The sequence below is a fragment of the Apis mellifera genome, linkage group LG1, assembly GCF_003254395.2.
Source record: "Apis mellifera strain DH4 linkage group LG1, Amel_HAv3.1, whole genome shotgun sequence".
NCBI classification, from domain to species: domain Eukaryota; kingdom Metazoa; phylum Arthropoda; class Insecta; order Hymenoptera; family Apidae; genus Apis; species Apis mellifera.
In genome coordinates, this window is record NC_037638.1 from 17634238 (window position 1) to 17655968 (window position 21731).

A 21731-nucleotide genomic window follows, 5' to 3' on the forward strand; every position below is an offset into this window, starting at 1 on the left:
CTATAAGAAAGAAAGGGAACCACAAGTTGGAGTAAATTGCGAATTATATCCCAAGTTGGCCGTACGGAGGTGGGCTTTTATCCGTGACACCATCGTCGCGGATAATTTGACACGGACAAAGGACTTCTGGCGAAAGAACAGCTTCGACCTTACAATTCTCCCTTTTTTATCGTCGTTCGCGCGGTTCTCACGATGATTTCGCGATTTGAGAAGTTGGTATGCCAAGTTTAGGAGATTCTTCGAGGAATAATTTGACAATGAGAGGAGATTAGGGACCGTTGTTTTTCTGCTTTCGTCACTGTAAACTTCAAATTCTGAAAAAGAAACCTTACGAGTTGTGGTATTCGAAAAGAAAGAATGAGAAATGGCAATTTCATGGAATGCTGATCTCTATGAGAAATTCTATTTGTTAAAATAGAAAAGAAAAAAAAATAGATCAAGATATCAATTTAACAAATGATAAATTAGCTTTTCAAATCAATTGCGTTACATTTTCAAAATTAACAAATTAATATATCACTAAAAATCATTACATTAAATGTAACAGAAATAACATTTTAATTTTAATTCTTCTATTACAAAGACCTTTCGTCTTTAACTCTCGCCTTCCATCATAGTTTATAATTTCACGAAGGTACACCTGCAAGGGGCCGAATCTTGAGCAAAATCTTAACACACGCCCTTAACAAGCCCAACCCGAAGATCGCATCAACCTCTCCGGATCACGAAATGCATTTCTAACACACGTACACACACACACACGTACCTCTTCATAAATCCCTTGGATACAGCGATAGAGAAACAATGGAAAAAAGCTTGATGAACTTCCGATTCGGGGCGACGTCTTGATCATCCCCTTTGCCGTATAATAGCCGTTGTTCCGTTCGGCTCGTTTGACCCCTTGCCCATGAAATCATTCGTGCTACAATAATTTATTGCTACCAGGGCTCGTGTTTCTGGCCGGTAGGCGCCTTCGTTCCTTCTCAATCTAGATCGGTCGAGGGAAGCGGCGTTTCTCGAGTCAGCCCTGGGAATCGAACCCGGAACACCAGCTCCTTTTTCTTTTTCCTTTACCTTCTTCTATCCGCGCTATCTTCCTCCATGGACGCGAAACTGCCCCGCGAGTTATCCTATCGGCCATTTCTTCAATTTTCGCTCGATGCGTTCTCCGTTACCTCAAACCCGGAATGTGTATCGAAATTCCTCCACATATGTGCTGGATGCTTCTTCTTTTTCTTTTTTTACTTCAAAATTCTGACGTGGAGAATTATTCTGTTATCTTTCTTCTTTCAGTTTTGCTTCGTATATTTAATCGTATCATATTTTTCTTTTTTAAAGATCATTTGGAAAAAATAATCTTTTAAAATTGTATATAAATTCCACATCTTTATAAAATTCCATATCTTTATAAAATTTATAAATTTATTTTACGATCTGATTCGAGAAATGAGCAATAGATATTTAAATAAGAAAAATTCGTTGAGAAGTTTCTTTATTCGAAAGAAAAAATTTACAATCGCAAGAATTTCCCAGAACATTCGATATTGGATATTTTCACATAATAAAATATCAAAGGATATTCCAAACGATAAAATTCCAGAAAAACATTGTTAGAGAACGGAGGTGAATACTCGAAGCTATAAACATCATCGAAAACGAAAACCGTTCTTGCTCCTCGATACGCGGAACGAAGATCTTACGCAACGAAGATTCCCCGCTGTTACCGTATCCTCGACAATTTTGTCAATTTCCGTGGATACGATCCCGTTACGCGAAACTAGAATCTCTGAGAAAACATTGAACGGCAGCCTATTCGCGCAACGCGTATCAAATCTAACTCGGCCGATTCATCGATACCCTCAGGGCTTCGAATGCACACAAGTATTGATCCAATTACCAGTATATAGGATCGCGTCAATTAACCTTTAGTGGTCTCAAATCGAAGGATTTCCTTTCGCGAAACCGATCGAGAAATGGATAGATTCGAAACGGATCCATTCCTTATCCTTAAATTATTTCTTCTCTCGTTTCTAATTGGAATACGCGATATTCGGATTCTCGACAGATGTAAAAATAAAATTGCAATCCGATATTCCCAGATTTCTTCATACAGGAATTAATGACAATAAGTCGAAGGGAAGAAGCGAATCCATCATCAAATTCTGTGAAAAATTGTGAGCTGTAATTTCTTCGTTGCAACTATACGAGACATTTTGAATTCTTTTCAACTGTTGGACAATTTCCATGGGTCGAGGATGCTCCCGGTTCCGTTAGACGAGTGCGAAACGGAATCTTCGCGGAAACGCTTCTCGAAGCGACAGTAGTTCCTGCCGAACAATGACCCTTTTTATTACTCTTGGAAACGACCGTCAAGCTTGCCTCGGTCGTTTGTATTCCGTTCGTTCAACGGTTGACGGATCGTTCGAATTTTGCGCCGTTTGATTTTTTTTTTTTTTTCCTTTGCAATATTTATTCTTCGTTTCGTCTCGACTATAAAAATTGTATGTGCGAATTTATCGTTTTATTTGAAATTTTTCTTCTTTTGTAAGTGACGATAAAGAGAAACATATCGGCTGATTAGATTTCACGATTGCAACAGATGATAAGAAGGAAAGGACGAATCGAGGTGGCGATTCCTCGTGATAAATGAAGTAATAAGGATTAAGGAGAAGCGTGGAGCGGTATCCGTCGTGACAGAAAGAAGTAAGTTACTGTTATGCAATAAAGAATAAGTTATCGTCGCGATCCATCGACGGCCGCAGTTATTACGAGGCAAATCATATTTTCTCGTCACCGGACTGTCCTCGTGGCAGATTATTTTTTAACAGCGGTACCACCTTATTGACATATCCTTGGCGATATTGTTCACCGTTAAATGTACCGGGTGGCTGGTGATGCATGAATAATGCACCGTAATGACAGCGCAGCCCGCGCCATCGCGTATCGACACGTACGATTTCGCCTTTCGAACGACGCCCGATTCCCATCCTCGCCGACAACCCACCCTTTGTTCCATATTTACCGACCACCTTATCCCTTGTCTCGGATTTAAAATCCTCGTAAAAAGACGAAGCATCCCGATGCTGCATTTCTTGCGGCTCGTTCTAGGAGTTGGCTCTCTCGAAACGATAATCGATTCGAAATGCTCGATTCTGTTCCGATCCGTTCCCGCCATCAAAAGGCGTCGCCACCCAAACCAACGCCGATTTCAAAAAATCTACGGGAAGGTGTTCTCTTCGAGGACGAGTGGAAAAAATTCCGGAAAAAGATACGAAGACGAAGAATCGGCGCGCTCCTATTGGCCAAGCTGTCGAACCCGAGGGATACCAGGATTGGACTCGGCCATGTTTCCCCACCTTGTTCCTCCTGTAAATTCACTTTTTACAGGCGTTATTACAAAACTGACTGGCATCTCCTAGACCATGTCATTACTCCTTAGTACTCCACACGGCGAGGATCCTCTCACGAGTACCCACCTCCACCACCTTCACCACCACCATCACCACACCACCTCCACCATCACCATCATCACCACTACCACATCATCGTCTCCACCACCGTCGTCACCACTTCCACACCATCGCTCCACTCTTCTTTCTACCTTCACCAAGCCAACCCGTCACCAGCACACCAACAACCACCACCACCACCACCACCACCACCACCACCATCAACCGCCTCCACCTCGGTAACCTCTTCTATTTCTACTACTCTTCGTCCTCCTCCTCCTCATCTTCCCACCTTTCGCGGCCGTGGAAGACGAGCAGCCACGCGCGGATATCCTGGCAGAGTGTTACGGAGAACGGAGAACAGTGGCACAGAACGCACGTTGCTCCATTTTCGTGGATCGAGCGCAGGAAGCCCGTTCTCTCATCTCGCCATCCTTCCAAATCGTGCCTTTATTTTACGTTCTCAATTCTCGTGCGCGTCACCTTCAACTTCGATCGAATTTCCAAGGGAAGATCTCCGTTTTCCCGAAGAGAAAAAAAGAGAGAGAGATAAAAATTCGAAACGGTTGGACGTCAGGTGTTCTTTTCCTTCCGTTACAGTGGAAGTGGATCGTCTATCGCGGGCAGACAGTGGAAACGGACCGTTCGTGGCGCGGCTACACACGAAGAGACCGGTGGTGAACGGGTTCAAGCGCGGCCACCGACGACCATATTTCGTATACGTATACATATATATATATATACACACGTAGCTGTACACGTGCGCGAACACGCGTAATATTACGTTAACCGCGCTTTCGTTTTCGACGAGAGGGAAGACAGAGTGCACTGGTGATTCGTGAGAGACCCTGTTCCAGTGAGTTTCCAGGGACTGGCTCGAGAAGTTAGGAGGGCGAACGAAGGTCGTGCAGGTCCGTAGAGCCGAGCAGCGCGTCATGGCTGCCACGAGGATGGACTGGAAGATTAGATTGTAAGTGATTATTTTTATTACTTCGCTCTAGTTGCTTAAGGGGACGGTTGCTCGGACGGCGGCGAGCAAGAGCGATCAACGGTGCACACTGCAAACTTTGTGCATCGGCCTTTCCTCTTTTTATTTTCCTTTTTGTCGTCTCGCGCCGGCCACCGGGAACTCTGACCGTTGTCTTCCCTCCAACAACGGTTGTTTTTCCCTCTCTCGCCGGAGTTTTACGTCGATCCTCCACGCTTCAATGTTTTTCGAACGGAGAGATGATGATCGTTGCGCTTGGTGGTGCACGTGTTGTGCAACTTTCCTTTCGCAAGCCAAGTGTCCTTTCGAGGATACGGTTATCTGTCATCTTTCTTTTACGGGGAGAGGAAATCTAGGTTTCTGTCCTTTTTAAATAGTTATTTCTTCGAATTCGCGTTTTGTCGGTATATGTCTCGTAAATATAAATAAGAGAAAAAAAATGTTTAAAAAACGTCATTGACGATAATCTCTGAATCGATTATTTTGATGAAAGTTGAATTAAAAATAATATCAAAATATTCTTTATTCGATAGATACGAGATTGACGAAGATCAAAAAATAAATACAGAATTGATATTTTCAATCAACAACTATGCTTCTCAAATTTTCATTATGATCTTATCATGTAGCTAGGATTAAAGCTCTTTCACAAATGCATATAACAGCAATTGCATACAAGCAAGAGGTTAATTCTTGCAATTAAGAGGAATGATCGGAAATCGATACAAAAGAATCATTTAAAGAAGGAAACAATTATACGATGGATTATAATACGGGATAGAAGAGACGGATCGATCGAATCGATCGATTATTTCTCGCATTAACGAAGCCCCTTCATTTACGGGAAATCAAGAATAATCGTTGGTCCCGCGTTTTCTCCGCGATCCTCTCAACCGATATGAAAACTGTTCGATCACGAGAAGAGAGAGAGAGAAAAAGAGAGGGAAACGATGAAAAATAACATAATCGATTAGAGGCGGAATCATCGACCGTGAAACACCGCGTATCTCGTTTATCTATTATCCGTTTCCCTTGGCTTTTCGATCTTTCAAGAATCGTACGATCGTTTCGCGTAAATAATAATTACCGTTTTCGTCGAGATACCACGGCCATCTTTACTCTCGTTGATCGATGCGAATCGAGATCGTTGCTCCCACCGATCTTCCTGTCGTCAATTCCACTGAGAATCCTCGATTTCTGACGCGTTACTTTCGAGTCATCTTAATTCCCTAAAAAAGATTCTCGAAGAACAATTGTGAGGATTCGCTTCTGATTAATAATTATAATCGAAGAATTGAGATTCTTTCTTTCTTCGTGAGATCAAGATTAAGACATCGCTTAGAAACTTGAGGATAAATTGCGAGGAAAAATATATTATCGATAGCTTTCCATTAATCATGGCCAATCTGGATTTCGAAAATAAGAATTATGAAAATAGGTATTCTATATAAAAATAAAATTCTATTCATAATTCAATTCAGAAACTTTGCGTTCCATCTTATTTCTAAAATATATATAAAAAAGAAAAAAGAAAAAAGATATTTAAGGATGAAAGATTATATTTGTAAAAACGAGTTCGAGTTATGAATTTACATGAAAAAAATAATATCTGTGTTAATCAATCGTACATCTTACATCTTACATCAAACACGTGGAAAAAAGATTTTGCTCGTCAATATTGGTTTAATGATCGTGTTAATAACGACGTGTACAACTTGCAGGTAGAACATACATAAATTTACGAGATAAAAGGATGCGAACGATTGGGTAATAATTAAGTAATTATTAGCGGTAATTATGAGCGCGAAAGATGGCGTAATAAGTGGATCACGGAAACATATCGATCGTTGTCCGATCGTAAGTAGCGTTGGCCTTGATCTCTTGATCGATTGGTCGAGCTATCAAACGGGACATTAACCACAATGTTACGGAGGATTGAGCGTTTGGTTTGCATGCGCCGTAGATAGGGAAATAGATCGAGAACGAGATCTACAAGAGGATCCATCGATGCGTGCGAATGCCTAAATTGTAATCGCGAGAAGATAAACGTGTGCAAAGGAGATCAGTAATTAAAACGGGCATACGCGCGGTATATAGATAAGTGTGAAAGTGTGGATACGTGTTGAGAAATTGAATCATTAGCATCTGGAAGGTTTACGTTAACGGCTGTGTAAGCATTTAACGAACCACTCGAGTAATTGCTGTCTTGGATATCGGTTCATTTAAAGTGCTATACTTGGAAATTATAGTACCGATTGATTTACAATCCAGGAAATTAGAAGAAAGGTATAAATGATTTTGTGATGATAATTTGAAAACGATAAATTCTCGAGTTATTGGCCGGGCATAAAACGAATGAAATGGTATAGGGGTGAATAACAGCGACAATAATTGAACTTTACTTCAACGATATGACATATGTGACAGATATACGCCCCTGAGATATCGAAAGAAGAAAATCTATTATATCAAAGACATTTTTTTGAATTAAAAAAATAAGAGATCACGAAAAGAAGATTAAAAAAAAGAAAGAAGAGAAAATGTCACAAGTTCACAAAAAAGTATTTAATTACATCAAATACTTCTCTATCGATGAAACGATACAAATCTTGCCGAGGGAAAAAGTTACACGAGCGGTAGATACATAGATGCACGCGTGTGCATGCGTACCAGAGTATATCTGAAATCGTGACGCACTCTCTTGCTCGATACACGAGCGCAACACACACACACGCGCACGTATACACTGGCATACTCACCGAGGAGGACGAAGCGAACACGAAGAGACGACGAATGCACCCGGGTCCGTGGTGTGTGGTTAATTTACAGCTAGTTCTACAGCTCGTATCCTCCTCCTATCTCGAGCGGCGTATCTCTCTATGACGTCCCTGTCAACCCAAGCGGGGATCGTAATCCCGGAAGCTCGCCGGCTCTCCTCGAGATCGGGCGGCGGATCAGAAATTACAATCGGGTCGTCTCTTCCGGCCGACCGACTGGCTAATTGGCAACCGTAAAAATTCCGACCGCTCCTCCATTTCGATCCCACCGATCGATCTATAAATCAAACAGATTTACAGCTGGTAAGAAACCCCCATAAAACTCGGTATTAATCGATCCCCTTGTCATTTTTCGCCCCGGGTAAAAATCACGCCGCGTGTAATCTTCACGGTTTTACGACGCGCGTACATTCGTTCGAATTCGACGTAAAGCCAAGGATTTTTCGACCTAGAACGCGTTAGACGGGGAAAAAGGATCCCGGGAGGTGGTGTGTCCATCGATGGAATGTAGTCGCCGTGTTTACGAGCAATAGTACGCGCGATAAATAACGATAAACGGGGAGCTCGTTTGGCACGAGCTCCAATTCTGTGTCGATGTTACACGAGTGTTTTCTCTTTCTGAGAGATGGGGACATCGTGTTCCTTGGACACTGTATCTATTCATTGTGACGAATTATGTCTTGATTATATACCGAAGAGGGAGAAAACAAGTCTAGATCTCGTTGATTTGTTAACGACGAAAGTAAAAATAGATTTGTTTCTTTAAACGTGAGGTGCTTCGAGTCGTATCACTGTATCAGAATATCTCGCTTAATGCTATAAATTATTGGAGTATAATTTTTGATTCGTGCGGTTTGACACGATGAAATATCGAATAAGTTTTATGAACCGTAAAATGCGTACAAGTTTCCGGTTGTGATGATCTTTTTATTTACATTTATCTTACGTTTTTGGATTAAATCGTGATTTCTATCCGTTCCAGACGATTAATCTGTCGTTAACCTGAGACAAGTATTCTCATAGAAAAGAAAATTCGGTGTATTTACGAAAAAATTAGTAATTTCGCTTAAAAAAGAAGTGAAATGTATCGACTAATTCCATCGTAAAAATATTTAACAAAAAATTTTCCTTCCTAAATTATTTGTCCAAATTATTCGCATAATAATCGGTCATCACATTGAGAAAACTGAGATGAAACGATGCATGCTCAATTTCAATGGATTTTCGAAGGAAATATTAGTTTGCACGGCACAATTTTCATAGCTGCATCCAATTATGCGGATCATCTATTAATCTCGGCGAGTTTCCTCGCTTAATTCTCTCGTGGGGAGCTTTTACGTCAAGCCGCGTTGCTATTGTTTCTGGAGAACAGTTTCCTCGTGCTTCCTGTTCCTCTCTCTCGATTTATCGTACCAAACAACTAGAAACAAGCGGGAGAGACAGAGAAAGAGAAAGAGAGAGAAAAGAGAGAAAGAACATTCTAGGAATCTTAAGTGGTAGTTGAAACGTGTATTTATAGGTCGGTTTCGCCTTGCAATTCCGCCAGCAAAATGTGCAAATCTTGACCGATCATCGGTACGCTATTTCCATCGGTTGCATCCGTACAAATACAAACTCCCTGACTCTCTTGCCAGAGATCTTAAGGTATGACCAAAACACCCTCTTCCGAGGAATTATTAAGATATTTTCTGGAAAATGATAGCGGTAATATAGATTGTTCCGCAATCAATACATTCCAACCAGGAAATTCCTATCCATTTTACGATTTTCTACAAATCACAATGTAATCTTATCAATTTTAAACATACGCAAATCTTCTTCCAAACTATAATATCAAGATATTTGCTTTCAAGATTAACTTCTGCCAAGTCTGTGACATCACATTAACGAAAGTATTATACGGATAAGAAAAAGATTTAATTCTATTATATGTAAATGAGATTTTAATTGTGACAGAATACGTGTACTCCTTATAGATATCAAAAACTAAAGAAAACTCGATACGAAAACTTTTTTTCATCTTTATGGCGCGATCATACGTATCGAAGGCCATAAAATGATATAAAATAAAAATTTCACGACACGTACATTCGAGTCACTCTTATTGAACGTGTTAATCCCATTCTTCGCCACTCTTCAACAAATTTCGCCATCCACTACCGAGACTTTAACACAACCGAGCCGATCTAGTGGACAAAATGGATTGCCTATTTCTCGCGACTTATCGCCTCTCGTTGCTCGATTTAAGCTCTCGAATCCGGCAAACAAGATTCCTCGTGAGAAACAGTCCAACCATACACTTCCCGCAATATCGAGTGCCAGCGTTTTGCCGACTGGACAAATATATCTGTTCGGCCCACGCGTGAAAACGCCGCTCCTCGTTCGAACGTATCCAGGATTCGATAATAAATCGAGCGCAATTGATCCTGGACCGCAGGTGGACGTAAATTGATATGCATATAACGGGGAAACGATAGCCGAACGTGACCGTGCAACCGTTGCATTACAGAAACGACCTTTCGACCCCGTTGGGCGTGCACATGGTTGGGGCAAAATTGGCGTCAAGATGGTGATTTCTTGGCTCTACTGTTGTATCGAGCTACTGATTTATTGGATCCTCTATTGAATCACGGTGGGTTCGTTTGCTTTCCGTTTTTGTCAAACCAATTGGAAATGATCGGGCGAGGAGCGAAGAGGATGAGAGATGATTGGTTCAAGAATCAAAGAAGAGGAGACGTATTACGGTTGATTTGATCCAGCTTAGAAAAGGAAACTATTTTAATCATGTTTTTATTAGATTTATCAGATATAAGATCCAGGAGATTGGACCATATCTTTTTTTCCCTTTCTCTCTTTAAAAGAGTTAATATAGCGGTTATCTTTTATTTACGATGAATCGTTTCGATTATTTTTGCGCGAACGAACTTCCGTTATCGATCCTTTCGATGGTTTTACGATTTTAGTTCAAACTCTTCTATTTATCTTTCGTTATTTCCGGATAGAATATCCGGATAGAATATCTTCAACCTCCTCATTTTTTCCAATTTTGAATTTCTTGCATCCGAGAAATTCTGCTTGTCTTCGTTAACCTGTATGGCTGTTAATAAAACTCGACGATGAAACGAAATCTAATCTACGATCTCTCTCTCTACGTACTCCACGCTGATCCACGATAATCATCGTCGACGAAACCGAATCTTATCGCGCCCCGTCACTTATGGAATTACCCATACAAATCACGAGGGATTACGTCTCGTTTCGATATTACACGCCGCGTCGGATAATTTCCATCAGAGGTAAACGATCCCCTAAACATTCTTCGGGCAACCTTCGCCCCGCCATTCCTTCTCGGCTCAAACGATTTCGCGTAACGACGTCGATGAATCGTCCCGTCAAAATCCTATCGACGATTTTTCTACCTCGCCTCGGCCATTTGTCGGCAACTGGTGTAAGCTGTTTTTCGCGTGTCGCCGCATGCAGAACATAGCGGTACGTCTATTGTGACCGTATGATCGAGTGGATCATTAATCGATGGAACGCGTTGCAGTTATTCGGTAAACGACCCCGGCAAACAAGCAATGGGACTGATAGATCGCGACGAGAAGATTCCAATGTCGATACTGTCACGCACGAGGATCGGGTATAGCGATTCAATTGAGCAGATGCCGACGTGGAAAACGTGGAATCGCTTCAGGCGTGTCCTGGACCCGTCCACGTGTAATGGTGTCCGGTTAATAATTCCGCTCGGAGGAAGGATACCGCGACTGGTAGAGCATGGAGAACGGTGGCTAATTTGCCTGCTCGGCTTCCGACACACCATCGATCCGAATAGTCTTTGATTTCTCGATTCGCTCGCTTATTGACGTTCTTTGGATTCAATGAAGAAGAGAAAAAAGATTGTTTCGTATAGATTATACGATACAAGGGGCTGCTCGACGATCGTTGAACCTGGAAAACGCGGCTAATTTGCTTCTTGGAACGGGTATCGAGTTCCAAGCCGATTATTGATTTCGTTCTTTCGAATATTGTTGCGGTTCTTTGAATATTGCGATTATGGAATTATATTATAATAGTGAGGATATATATATTTATGTTTTTCAAATTGGAAAAATCATATTGGGCGATTCATAAAATTTGAGTATCATTTAAATTTATTTTCGTGTTATAAAGATATATTGTTGATAGTACTTTTTTTCCAATTAAATTCGCAAATTTTTGGAATAAAAAGATTAAAACCTAGGATAAACGTACGAGAAAGTATTAGAGATGTAAGAGTAAGATAACACGTTTCATTGTCTCTCGTGGTCGAGAGTGAAAAGTACCGTAAGACCGGTTGTCTTGTCACTGGGTTCAGACTAGGAGGCACGAAATTTTACTTTATTATAGTGTTCAACTAACCGAGACTCCGACTGTGCCGTTAAATAATACGAAGGTGACAAAATTTATTATAGTCTCTACACATAATTAGATAACACACATATTATTCAAACTTTTTTCTCATCTCACAAATGAAGTAGAATAAAAAGACTTGTGATGTGAATGATGAATTATCGTTATAAATCATTATAAAAAAAAAGCAATTCAGATATATTTTAATAAGTTTTTAATTAATTACTTAACAATACAACGAAAAGAACAACGAGAAATGATTCCAATTCCCTAAGTGGAAAACTTTTTTTAAGAGCAACAATGTTTTTCCTCTTCTATTTATATCGAAACTTATCGCGCGTACTATTTACTTTATTACGACAAACCACGTGTGGATTATGTCACGCCAGCATAATACTTCAGTGTAAACGAACTTTGTAATTGTCACGCTGCCGCTTCCATCGAATCTTGCAACACGCGCATGTTGTATTCCATAATCAAGCATTTAATTAACACGACTGATTCATTCTATTTTTTTCTTGCTATTTTCATCGATCGATTCTATTGAATTTTTCATTAGCAATATCGAAATTATGAAACGACGTTGCAAAATAAGATTAATTGATCGATCTTTTGACGAAGTTTATTTTTACGGATGATGAATACAAAGAAAGGAGGATGGATATCGTTTAAATGAGTGGGATATCGAAGTGAGATATTTGAAATTCGATGATAACTCTATGATTATTTATTGTTTATCATTGTTATTTTCGATAATTCTTGTAATTATTGTACCTGCATCCTGCAGTGATGATTTCCGCTCGTTTACGCGTTTTCAACCGCGGGTTAAAGGCCATGGTCATAACGTGTACGTTGCACGCGATTGAGAGATTTCAAAGATACGTATTTGGATAAAGTTACTAAATTATTATAGCATCGCACACATCACTATATAACTTTATCCGTTATTTGAAAAGCAATCAAAATCCTATATTCCTTCATCAGAGCAATTATCGTTTGAATTGGAATTCTTCGTCTCTTCTTTAGCAGATAATAAAAAAATATATTTCCATTTTGAAATAATGGATCTCAATCTAATTTTCTTCATTGTAATATAAATTTACAAAAATGGATAAAAATATTTATTCATTAATAGAAATAAAAATGTTAAATGCATTACGTGCCATACAAGATTAATTCTTCAAAATATTCTCTTCAACATAATTTAATATAAAACAGGATAATAAAGTAAGAAAAATTTAATCTTCAAAGTCATCAGAAGATCAGAAAAATGCACTCTGAAAGATATTTCGAAGAAGAAAAACGCGAAATCATTGAATTCAGATCAGATCAGAAAACAATTTTAAAATAAAACTAGATTCGTCCACGGATTTTAGAGAAAAAAAATAACTTTATCCGCGATCTTTCCTCAAGAAAAGGACAATAGCATCGAATATCGTGACGAGCATGACGAGCTTCGCACCGTCACAATTACGATCTACCTTGTTCGAGCGGTCAACCGTCATTTTTTCACCCTTTCGAGATCAGTGAACCCGTGCGTGACTATTAGAGAGTCCAGATCGATATTGCCGCGAATCGATGGCAGATATTCATGGAGCTGACCTTCCGAGAGTTTCTAACCTTGGAGCGATGACATTACTGAATCCTTACGATAGATAGAAACGAAATCGCCGATGGAATAGAAGTCGAAACAGAATTACAAACGGGTATAAGGAATAACGGTTGGTCCAGACCGCCTCTCTATTCAATGTTGATATCGCGAGGAATGCGCGTAGGATGCACTTGTTGCGTGGGTGACACTTTGACCGGTGGAACTGGACGCGATAAATAATGGAAGGCTGCGGTGCGAAACTTCGTCGATCATTTTGTATTTAACGGCGGAGATACTGTCAGAGATAATGGAATGCTCGATGTGCTCGATCAAAGTTACATTATAATCCTATTTCCTTGTTAATGCGAGTTAACACGCTGCTAAATATAAAGCGTGTTGGATCTCTCGTCTTCCTATTAAATCAATTAATCACGATCGAATTATGGATTATAGGAAAATGATATTATCCGATCAGGGAAAGCTTCTCGACAGATTAAAATTTACTCTCAATCAGAGCAGAGATCTTCTTTGAGAGATTGTTTTAACTTGACCAGTCCAAGTTCATCTCCTCGACACGATGGAAAAATTCGTTGAAAGACTCGCCGGTGTAGTAATCATCCTCGCCCGTAATTTCGAAATGGTCCAGTGTAGTACTTGTAGCCAAGTAGGTATAAACGGAGGGAAAAAGAAGAGCATGTGAAGGACGAGGAACACGGAAGTGGAGAGAGGGAGCAAGCGAGCAGAGGGTTTGTGCTTTCCTCGACTGATTCTCGGTAATCTGTAATACTTGGAAACGTGGTCGGTGGTGTTGGATAATAGGAAAACAGCCATCCTCCTTTCTTTTCTTCGATCTTCCTACTTGGCTCTCTTTGTACGCATAAAACCGGCATCGCATAAAGTTCCACCTACAGGATTACAACTGATCCAGCTACAACCTCGCCAACATCCAACTTCCTCTTTCCTGCGATCGACCGATCCGTTTACCATTCCGTGATTTCCTCCCTCCTCCCCCGTCCATGTGTCTTGTATACGACGACAGGGATCGAGCTGATGATCTCTTGTGCACGGTCACGCCGTGTCGAAGATCGGTCGACGAGATTAGGGAGTATCGATCTTGAATTCTATGGAAATATCTCGTTTTTATTCAGATCCCTATCTGTCAGGATTATTCGCTCGATATTCCCCATACTATTTTTACTCGGAGACAATAACGCCTTGTTCAAGCCTTTAATATTCCTCGGCTAGAATGTTGAACCTAGATTTCCTCGCATCTAGTTTCTATCCTTTTTCGAACTATCTTTATCGTTGAACATTGCAACATGAACCGAACAAACTTCTCGCCCAGTTTCTTACGCGAGGATTTCATTTTGCTTTCCTTTCGACGATAACGCGCGTAATCGTTACGCGGCAACTTCGGGAACCGGCGATGGAACGCCGGAAGCGGCGACGCGGCCATGAAACGAAGCGACCGCGCAAAACGTTCCAATTGCTTTTTTTCCCCCTCCTCTGTATTCCGAGCCTTCGTTGCGCCTCGATATCTCCTTTCCCGCGTAACTTACGTAACTCTTAAGTCTGCTTTTACGACACACCGTTCGAACGACCTTCGCTTCCAACGTAACCTTTCTTTATCTCCGCAACAATGGCGGGGATTGGACAACGTAAAAGACGACCGGTGTTATCTCCGCCTGTTTCTAACGAAGCCAGGCGCCGGGAAACAACCACGGTCTAACAATACGTATTAAACTACTTAGCATTCTGCTGTACAAACCACCTCAACCTTCCAATTTCCTCCAACTAAAATACCAGAGCGGTTACCTCTCCTTTCCGACCCTTTCAATTCTCCGCACGCGTGTTTATCGCGGGGAGAAGCAGGAAGTCGAAGGGGGCGAAAAAACAACGCGCGACTAAATGAAAGAGCAGTCGTAAAATTGAAAGAAGGGGAGGGGAGGGGGATGTTGCGAGGGGCGCGATAAAGGCGGCGCGACGCAAATTACTCGGATAGGGAATAATGGTGAGAACGATGGTCGATCGTTCTCCCGTTTAACGATCGGCTTTCCACCAAAAAAGAGCGGGATCTCCTGGAATGGAAGGAATCGAGGGAAGCTGCCGACCCTCGTAAAGGGGGCCACCGTCGGCGTCGTAAGGCCACGGATGAACGGAAGGGCCGAATCGAAAGGCTGGCCTATCACAGACCGAACAGTCTTCCGGTCTTCGAAGGAGTGGTCGTCGTAAAAGTTCCAGCGCCGTGTTTGATTTAACGAGCGCTCGTAGAAATAACTATAATCCCGATGGGAAAATATCGGGGGATCGTGTAGATGTCGAATAGAAATTTGATGTAAATTATGGCGGCGATATTTATGTGGATATTTATGTGTTTATCGGGATATTTAAACCGCGTGTAAATATTGAAAATTAAGTACTGATCATCATCGTACGGAAATAAACTCAAATTCTTTTTCAATTCATTTTTTTGGACGACAGATATCATCTATTCTCGAGAAAAGAATTCAGCGAGCACGCAACAGCAGTGAAGATTCGCAGAATCGCCATTTCAAGAGACGGTGTTGTCTCTTTCTCAAGTGGTTACAGTGTCGTCAAAGCAGAGCTAGAAGCAATCCTCGTAAAGATAATCGTTCTTCCAGAGGAAGAGGTCTCTTACCCAGAATCCCATTTTAAGAGGAATTCTCGCACAATTTTCCTTGATACTCTTCTTTCCACGCGTTTTTCTCTCGTTTCATTTATACAATCGAATACGCGTCACATATATTTTATGAACGAAAATCCAAGGAGAAACGGTTACCGCAACGGGATAGAAATCGAGGGATCGCGATTGAAAATGGGAGGAGGGGTGATTCGCCATTGAAAACTTGGGCTTGGGAATCTCGTTTCATTCTGTAACTAGGTGGTTTCCACTCTTACTCGTTTCCGAGGATAAAGATCAACGAATTTTTCGTCGGGACAACGAAGTGCAGCCGTTGGTTCCCGTTATTACGAAATATATACGCAACTCGCACGATCCTCTCTAACGAGGCATCGATTCTTTGTTCGTTCACGGGCTGGGAGAATATATTTAATTTATGAAATTACTCGGTGAACCGTCCGCGCATTAGTTTCCATTGTGCGCCGCGATTTTCCTTAATGGAATGCGAGAACCAGCTTTGACATGAAATAAAGAAGAACAGTCGGAACAGTAAATTGTAACGGGATCTTGTATAAATACGCTCGAACAATTGCAAACAGGATATGTTTAACTTCTCCATGAAACGGAAGGACTTCCGATAAACTAATAATAGGCGAAGGCAATCGAGCGATTCAAGATGATGTATTCTTTAATTCTGAAATTCCGCCACAGTGAAAAGTCTCGAAGAAATTACAATTTTCCTTTCAAATCTTCAAATTTCCAGGAACAATAATATCTCGTTTTACGAGCGAATATAAAAATCACTGAATTCTATTTAAATTCTGTCAATTCGCTTGTAATAATAGAAAGGTGAACGAATAGATGATGATAATCGTTGTGAATTACAATATTCCATGGCATTGCGTATCCTAGGATGTAAGGAAGCGGATAAATACGGAGGCCGAGTAGCATGTTCACGCACCGGAGCATCCAGGTCTGTCTGCTCGTAAAGAACAATGGTGGAATTTTAATAGAGACATTGCAGCCTAACCAAAAACGTTTGCCGAGCATCGATGCTCGTTAAAGCTTAACGATTATCATGAGATCGAGAATAATTCCAGGAAACTTGCGCACGAACCAATCAGGCCGTGGTAACACGAAAATAACTCGAATAACGCGCCTAATGATACATTGTGATACGTTACTTTTATAGGAAGTTTAATATATAATTGTACGAGTGATCGCGATTTAAACCCTTCCTGGAAGATACTTGCAATTTAATGGTAGAATCTACGGGTGTTCGATTGGAATGCTTATTTTCTTAAATCGCTTCTCTATTCGGGGAGGGAAGGTAGAGGTAATGATACGCAATGACATAGAACAAGCGTTCATTTCCCGATCGAATGAAAATTCGCATCGATATCGTAATGTTACCATTCTGGATTCGAATTTAACGCGTTCCGAGAGATTAAACGCGGCTCGTTGCCGATCGATTCGTCGCGACTGGGCTCGCGCCATTACAGAATTCCGCGGCACCCTGCCCCAGGACGTTTCAATTCGCTTCTTTTCACCGGATCATCGCGTTGCGTGCAGTATATTGGAACCCGTGGAACGCGGACATGCCTGGAAACACGTCGGATTTCACCACGTTGAATCCTAGATTGGAATATTATACGGAATGTCTTATCGCTTCATAAATCATCGCATTTCTATTATTCGTTATTAAGAGAGAGAATTTTATCGGTATAATTCCTTTCATCGAGTCATCTTTACATTGTTTCAGAGAAACTCTTCATTGATGCACAAAATCGGATAATTCTTCCAATGATTAACGATAAATCGTAGAGTATCTCAATCTCTATATATTGATATTGAGAATTTAAAATGATTGCATCTTTACGAAAAGTATCTTTGAAAAAATTTATTTATTTCTAATACAACTTTTATCGATTCCTTAAATTATCGACTGTATTCTTGTTCAAATTCGAGAACGATTGAGAAACACTGTCCCAAAGGAAGGAACTTTATTCCACGGTAGTGTAGGTTGACATTAACGGTTGGGGACAGACATCGCCACCCACCGTTTTTCTCGGCGCGAACAGGAAACACTCTCGTTTCGTGCGGTCCAAGCCCTCTCACTTTCTCGTATTTGCATGTCGACCGCCATTTTTCCGCGAAACGAATGATCCATCCCGAAGATCCGACGATCCATCCGTGATTCCCGTGTAACGTCTCGCCAAGACGAATCTTCTCCTCTCGCGAACATCGTAATTCGAGCTCTCCGTATCTATTCCAAGCGACACGGACGAACCAACACGAGCGAGCCGCGAGAAATTTGAATAATGCACGAGCGTGCATTTAACGGAATTACGGACTGTTTTTGGTCAGGGAGGCTAGACACGCGAGATCCATCGATCATATTCCCTGGGAAGTTATGTTTCGTAAGTATGCTCGTGGGAGTTCGGTTTGTTTCCTGCATATTTTAAACGTTCAATGCCGGGGTTAGTCGAATTTGATTGGCGGTTATTGACGATGCCCCGTTGCGTATCGCGCGACCGACGATCGCGGGAGATCGAACGGTCGTTAATACGGCCAAGCTCTTGGGAAAGTAACTCTTAATGTACCGAGAAAAGAAACTCGGGGATTGATGGTCGCGTACCTACCTCGATGCACGAGGAAGAGAGAAAGAGGGACGAGGCATGTTTTTGCCTGACGGTTATTTCACGCCCATCTTTCTCCTTGTGTCACTTTCGTTCAGACTCGCAGGGATTTAAAGTTGGCTAGTCATTCTCAATACCCGGTGTAAACTTTTGCGTTTAACAAGTCATTGTTCGAGGAAAAGAATATTTTAAATATTCTTAACGCGATTCGATCCTGATTCGAGGTGTAAGAAATTTGAAAACATTCTTTCTTAAAGAAGCTCGTAATAAACAATCTCAAAATTAGTAATCTCTGTTAATTAAATTAGTTTCAAATTCTTTTCTTTTCTCTCTCCAATGAAAATTAGAAAAACTTACTAATTCTAAACTGTCTCGATAATTATCCCAGCGAATCCATGCAAATTCACGTGCTCTTTCCCGGGGAATACGTAATGTCAAGGTTAACTCGTGGCATGGTTACGATGATCGGTGTCTAGGGGAAACGACATCGACCGTTCACTTCGATCCTCGCGGCCGTCATCGGCGAGCAGCCAGTGTCGATGAGGCGCAAGGTCGTTCCGTTACCTCGAGTGAGATTTCGAGGTCGGCCACGTCCTCGTCCCAGAAACGAGGATGAGGATGAGCCGGTTCGCGCGCGTTCATCTCGCGAGACACCCTCTTCGTGGTAACGATAATCCTTGCAGTATTTTTCTTGCCAACGATTAGTTTTCACTTATCTGCTCGTCGACGAGATCGACGTAAGAAAGGTACGTTGAAATTCGAGTTATTTCTGTCGTTCGAGATATTTTTATTGGTGTATATTTTTTTGTTTTCAGTGGAACATTGATAGTGAATGTTAGATGGTTAATAATAACATAGTATTCGTAGTATCGGTTGACGTAGAGTTTGTTCTCACAGTTCCATTAAAAGACTAGCCGCAACGAAATTGCTCGAGAATTACAGCGGCGAAAATAGCGCGATACCATTCATTTGACAAACCGCAATAACTAACCTAAGAGGTCTTTTTGATCTTTCCTCATCTTCTGTTCTAATTGTTTCGAGAAACGAAACAGTTGGAATGGAAATAACTGGTGACTTTTTCCCATATCGATCGAAACAAATTTACATTGCACTCATCTCGAATCGAAAAAAGAAAGAAAAAAGATATCAGCTTCGTTATCCAACGTGTTCAACACTCCAACACTGCCCATTATCCTCGAGAATCCGAGAAGATTTTCTTAAAGAAACGGCGAACAATGGTCGGGCAAGGTCGATCCGTTAGCGTTCTCCGGATGCAAGGTCAGTCGTGACTCCCCAAGTCGGAAAGCTCGTTGTTAACGCTTAGCTCGGTTGTTAGCGAGCAAAACGAGCGGCTAATGCGAGAGCCGGTAACAGTATCCGTTGGCTTGCTTCGTGGTATCGCATCAACTGCTCGCTATCGGAATCGCAGTTAATTTCACCGGTCGTTCAAGACCCGATACGTGGCCCTGGGGCGGCCAAGGCCAATGCGCCCACGATCACACGCATACGCGGATAGAGGGGGGGAGGGCTAAAATTGTTTTAGCGAGCGGAGTGCAGGCCGTGGGCGATGCATTCATTAGCTGGATTCGCGGCCCAATAACAGAGAGCTGGCAGACGCCACGGTAACAACGTGTCAGTCGCTCTAACGGGTTCCCTTCTTCTCTTGCTTTTTTTCTCTTCTTCCTTTCCTTCCTGCTCTTCTATCTCGAGTGCCTCTTCTGCTTTCTTGTTTTTTTTTTTGTTTCGTTGCTCGTCTCTAGTCCTGATATTAAGGTGTTGGCTGTTTAAATGCGTGGAAGTGGACCAGTAACCAGGATGCTTGGAGGGTTATATTATGATTGGTAGGGTTACGCGAAAGAAGAAACTTTGGTATTGGCCTTTGGGCAAGATCTTTGCGAATAGTAAATCGTGTGTATCGCTTTAGGCTAGGATTTAACCCCTTGATATTCACGCCTGTGATATGTGTGGGATGTGAAATTTATACGAGAGTCAAGGCAGTCAAGGACACGATCGATATGCTCGTCTTTTGATGGTTTATCGTAGGCTATGATATTCATGAGTTATAGCTATAGCATTTTGCGTCTAAGATATCGTTCTTGTTTTGTTATTAATTGTACGATGAATTTTTATATACAGTAATCATTTTTTATTTTCCTTTATTTGGATAAGAATATTGTTAAAATCAAATATAATACATATATATATATATAGAAAGAAATTTTTGAATTTTTTGTTAAAAGTTTCATTCAATGATAATTAATTATTTGAAAGGAGACGTTGAAAAATTATTTTCGAAGAAGAAACAAATTAGCGTTCAACGTTACAAGATATACGTTGCAGGATATTCTCTTACTCGAAATATTCTCGATTTTAATGGCTCGAACAAGATATCTATTCATACGTGTTTGACCTACCTTATAGAAAATATCAAGTGTAACTGAACAAACTGAACAACCAACCGCATCGAACAATGCGCAAAGGTCGAAATGTCAATCGAGATGCAATTATTAAATGTGATTAATGATATGCGGGTACGTTAACCGAGAACCTCTTTCATAGATCTATGACGCAGCGAATCCTTTTCACAGAGATCGCTGATCATGACCTTTTCTACGAATCAACTGGTTGACAATGATATCGATGAAAAGCGAGATAAATGGTGATTGAAACGGAATGCAATTTGCAAATATAATCGCTTTCGCATTTTAAGATCGTTAATCTCGATTTTCGATAGGAACACGATCGGAAAAAGAAAAGATAGCCAAATATTTTAACTATAGTCGTTTTGCAAATTTTTGAGCTCTATGATAGAATAATTTTTATTAGCGATAAGATTAAAATTCAATCTACTTTCATAACTTAAAAACGAATCAAAAAAAAATAAAAATCTCGTAGAGTTTATTATTTATATTTTCTGTAAGTTAATATTCGAGCGAGTAGCATCTATTTATACGTTAATATAATCCATTCCATTGTTAGAGCGGATCAAAAGTCAAGTTCACCCGCAATTTCACTCAAAAACAAATTTACAAACAACCTTCGTATCCAGCCAACCATCAGCATCAGATGTCGTTTTAATTACATCTTTCTCTTTCTACGTCCTCAATTATTTTACTTCTGTAACGTGTCCCGGAAAGACGAAGAAAGCTGGTCGATTGTTTGTCGCTTGATGGCTGCGCCTCTAGCCAGCAATTTCCAGCCGCGTTAATTGTCTCTTACAACCGTGCGTTATATTTTCTGATAAAAAACAGGATCGT

The 21731-nt window shown here is 40.9% G+C and overlaps 1 protein-coding gene and 1 non-coding gene across 2 annotated transcripts in view; one reads left to right on the top strand and one right to left on the bottom strand.

Annotated features, from left to right (window-relative positions):
• Window positions 1-964: 964 nt before the first annotated feature.
• On the bottom strand, window positions 965-1060 carry Mir3772 (microRNA 3772). The gene has a single exon (NR_039468.1). It is a non-coding gene; the product is annotated as a microRNA 3772 (primary transcript).
• Window positions 1061-1461: 401 nt separating this feature from the next.
• The window catches only part of LOC725078, a 58853-nt gene continuing 38583 nt past the window's right edge, over window positions 1462-21731 (top strand). The window contains exons 1-2 of the mRNA XM_006571084.3: window positions 1462-2703; window positions 4050-4419. Of these exons, the coding sequence (XP_006571147.1) occupies window positions 4385-4419 (35 nt within the window). The 5' untranslated portion in view covers window positions 1462-2703; window positions 4050-4384. The remainder of the gene's footprint in view (window positions 2704-4049; window positions 4420-21731) is intronic.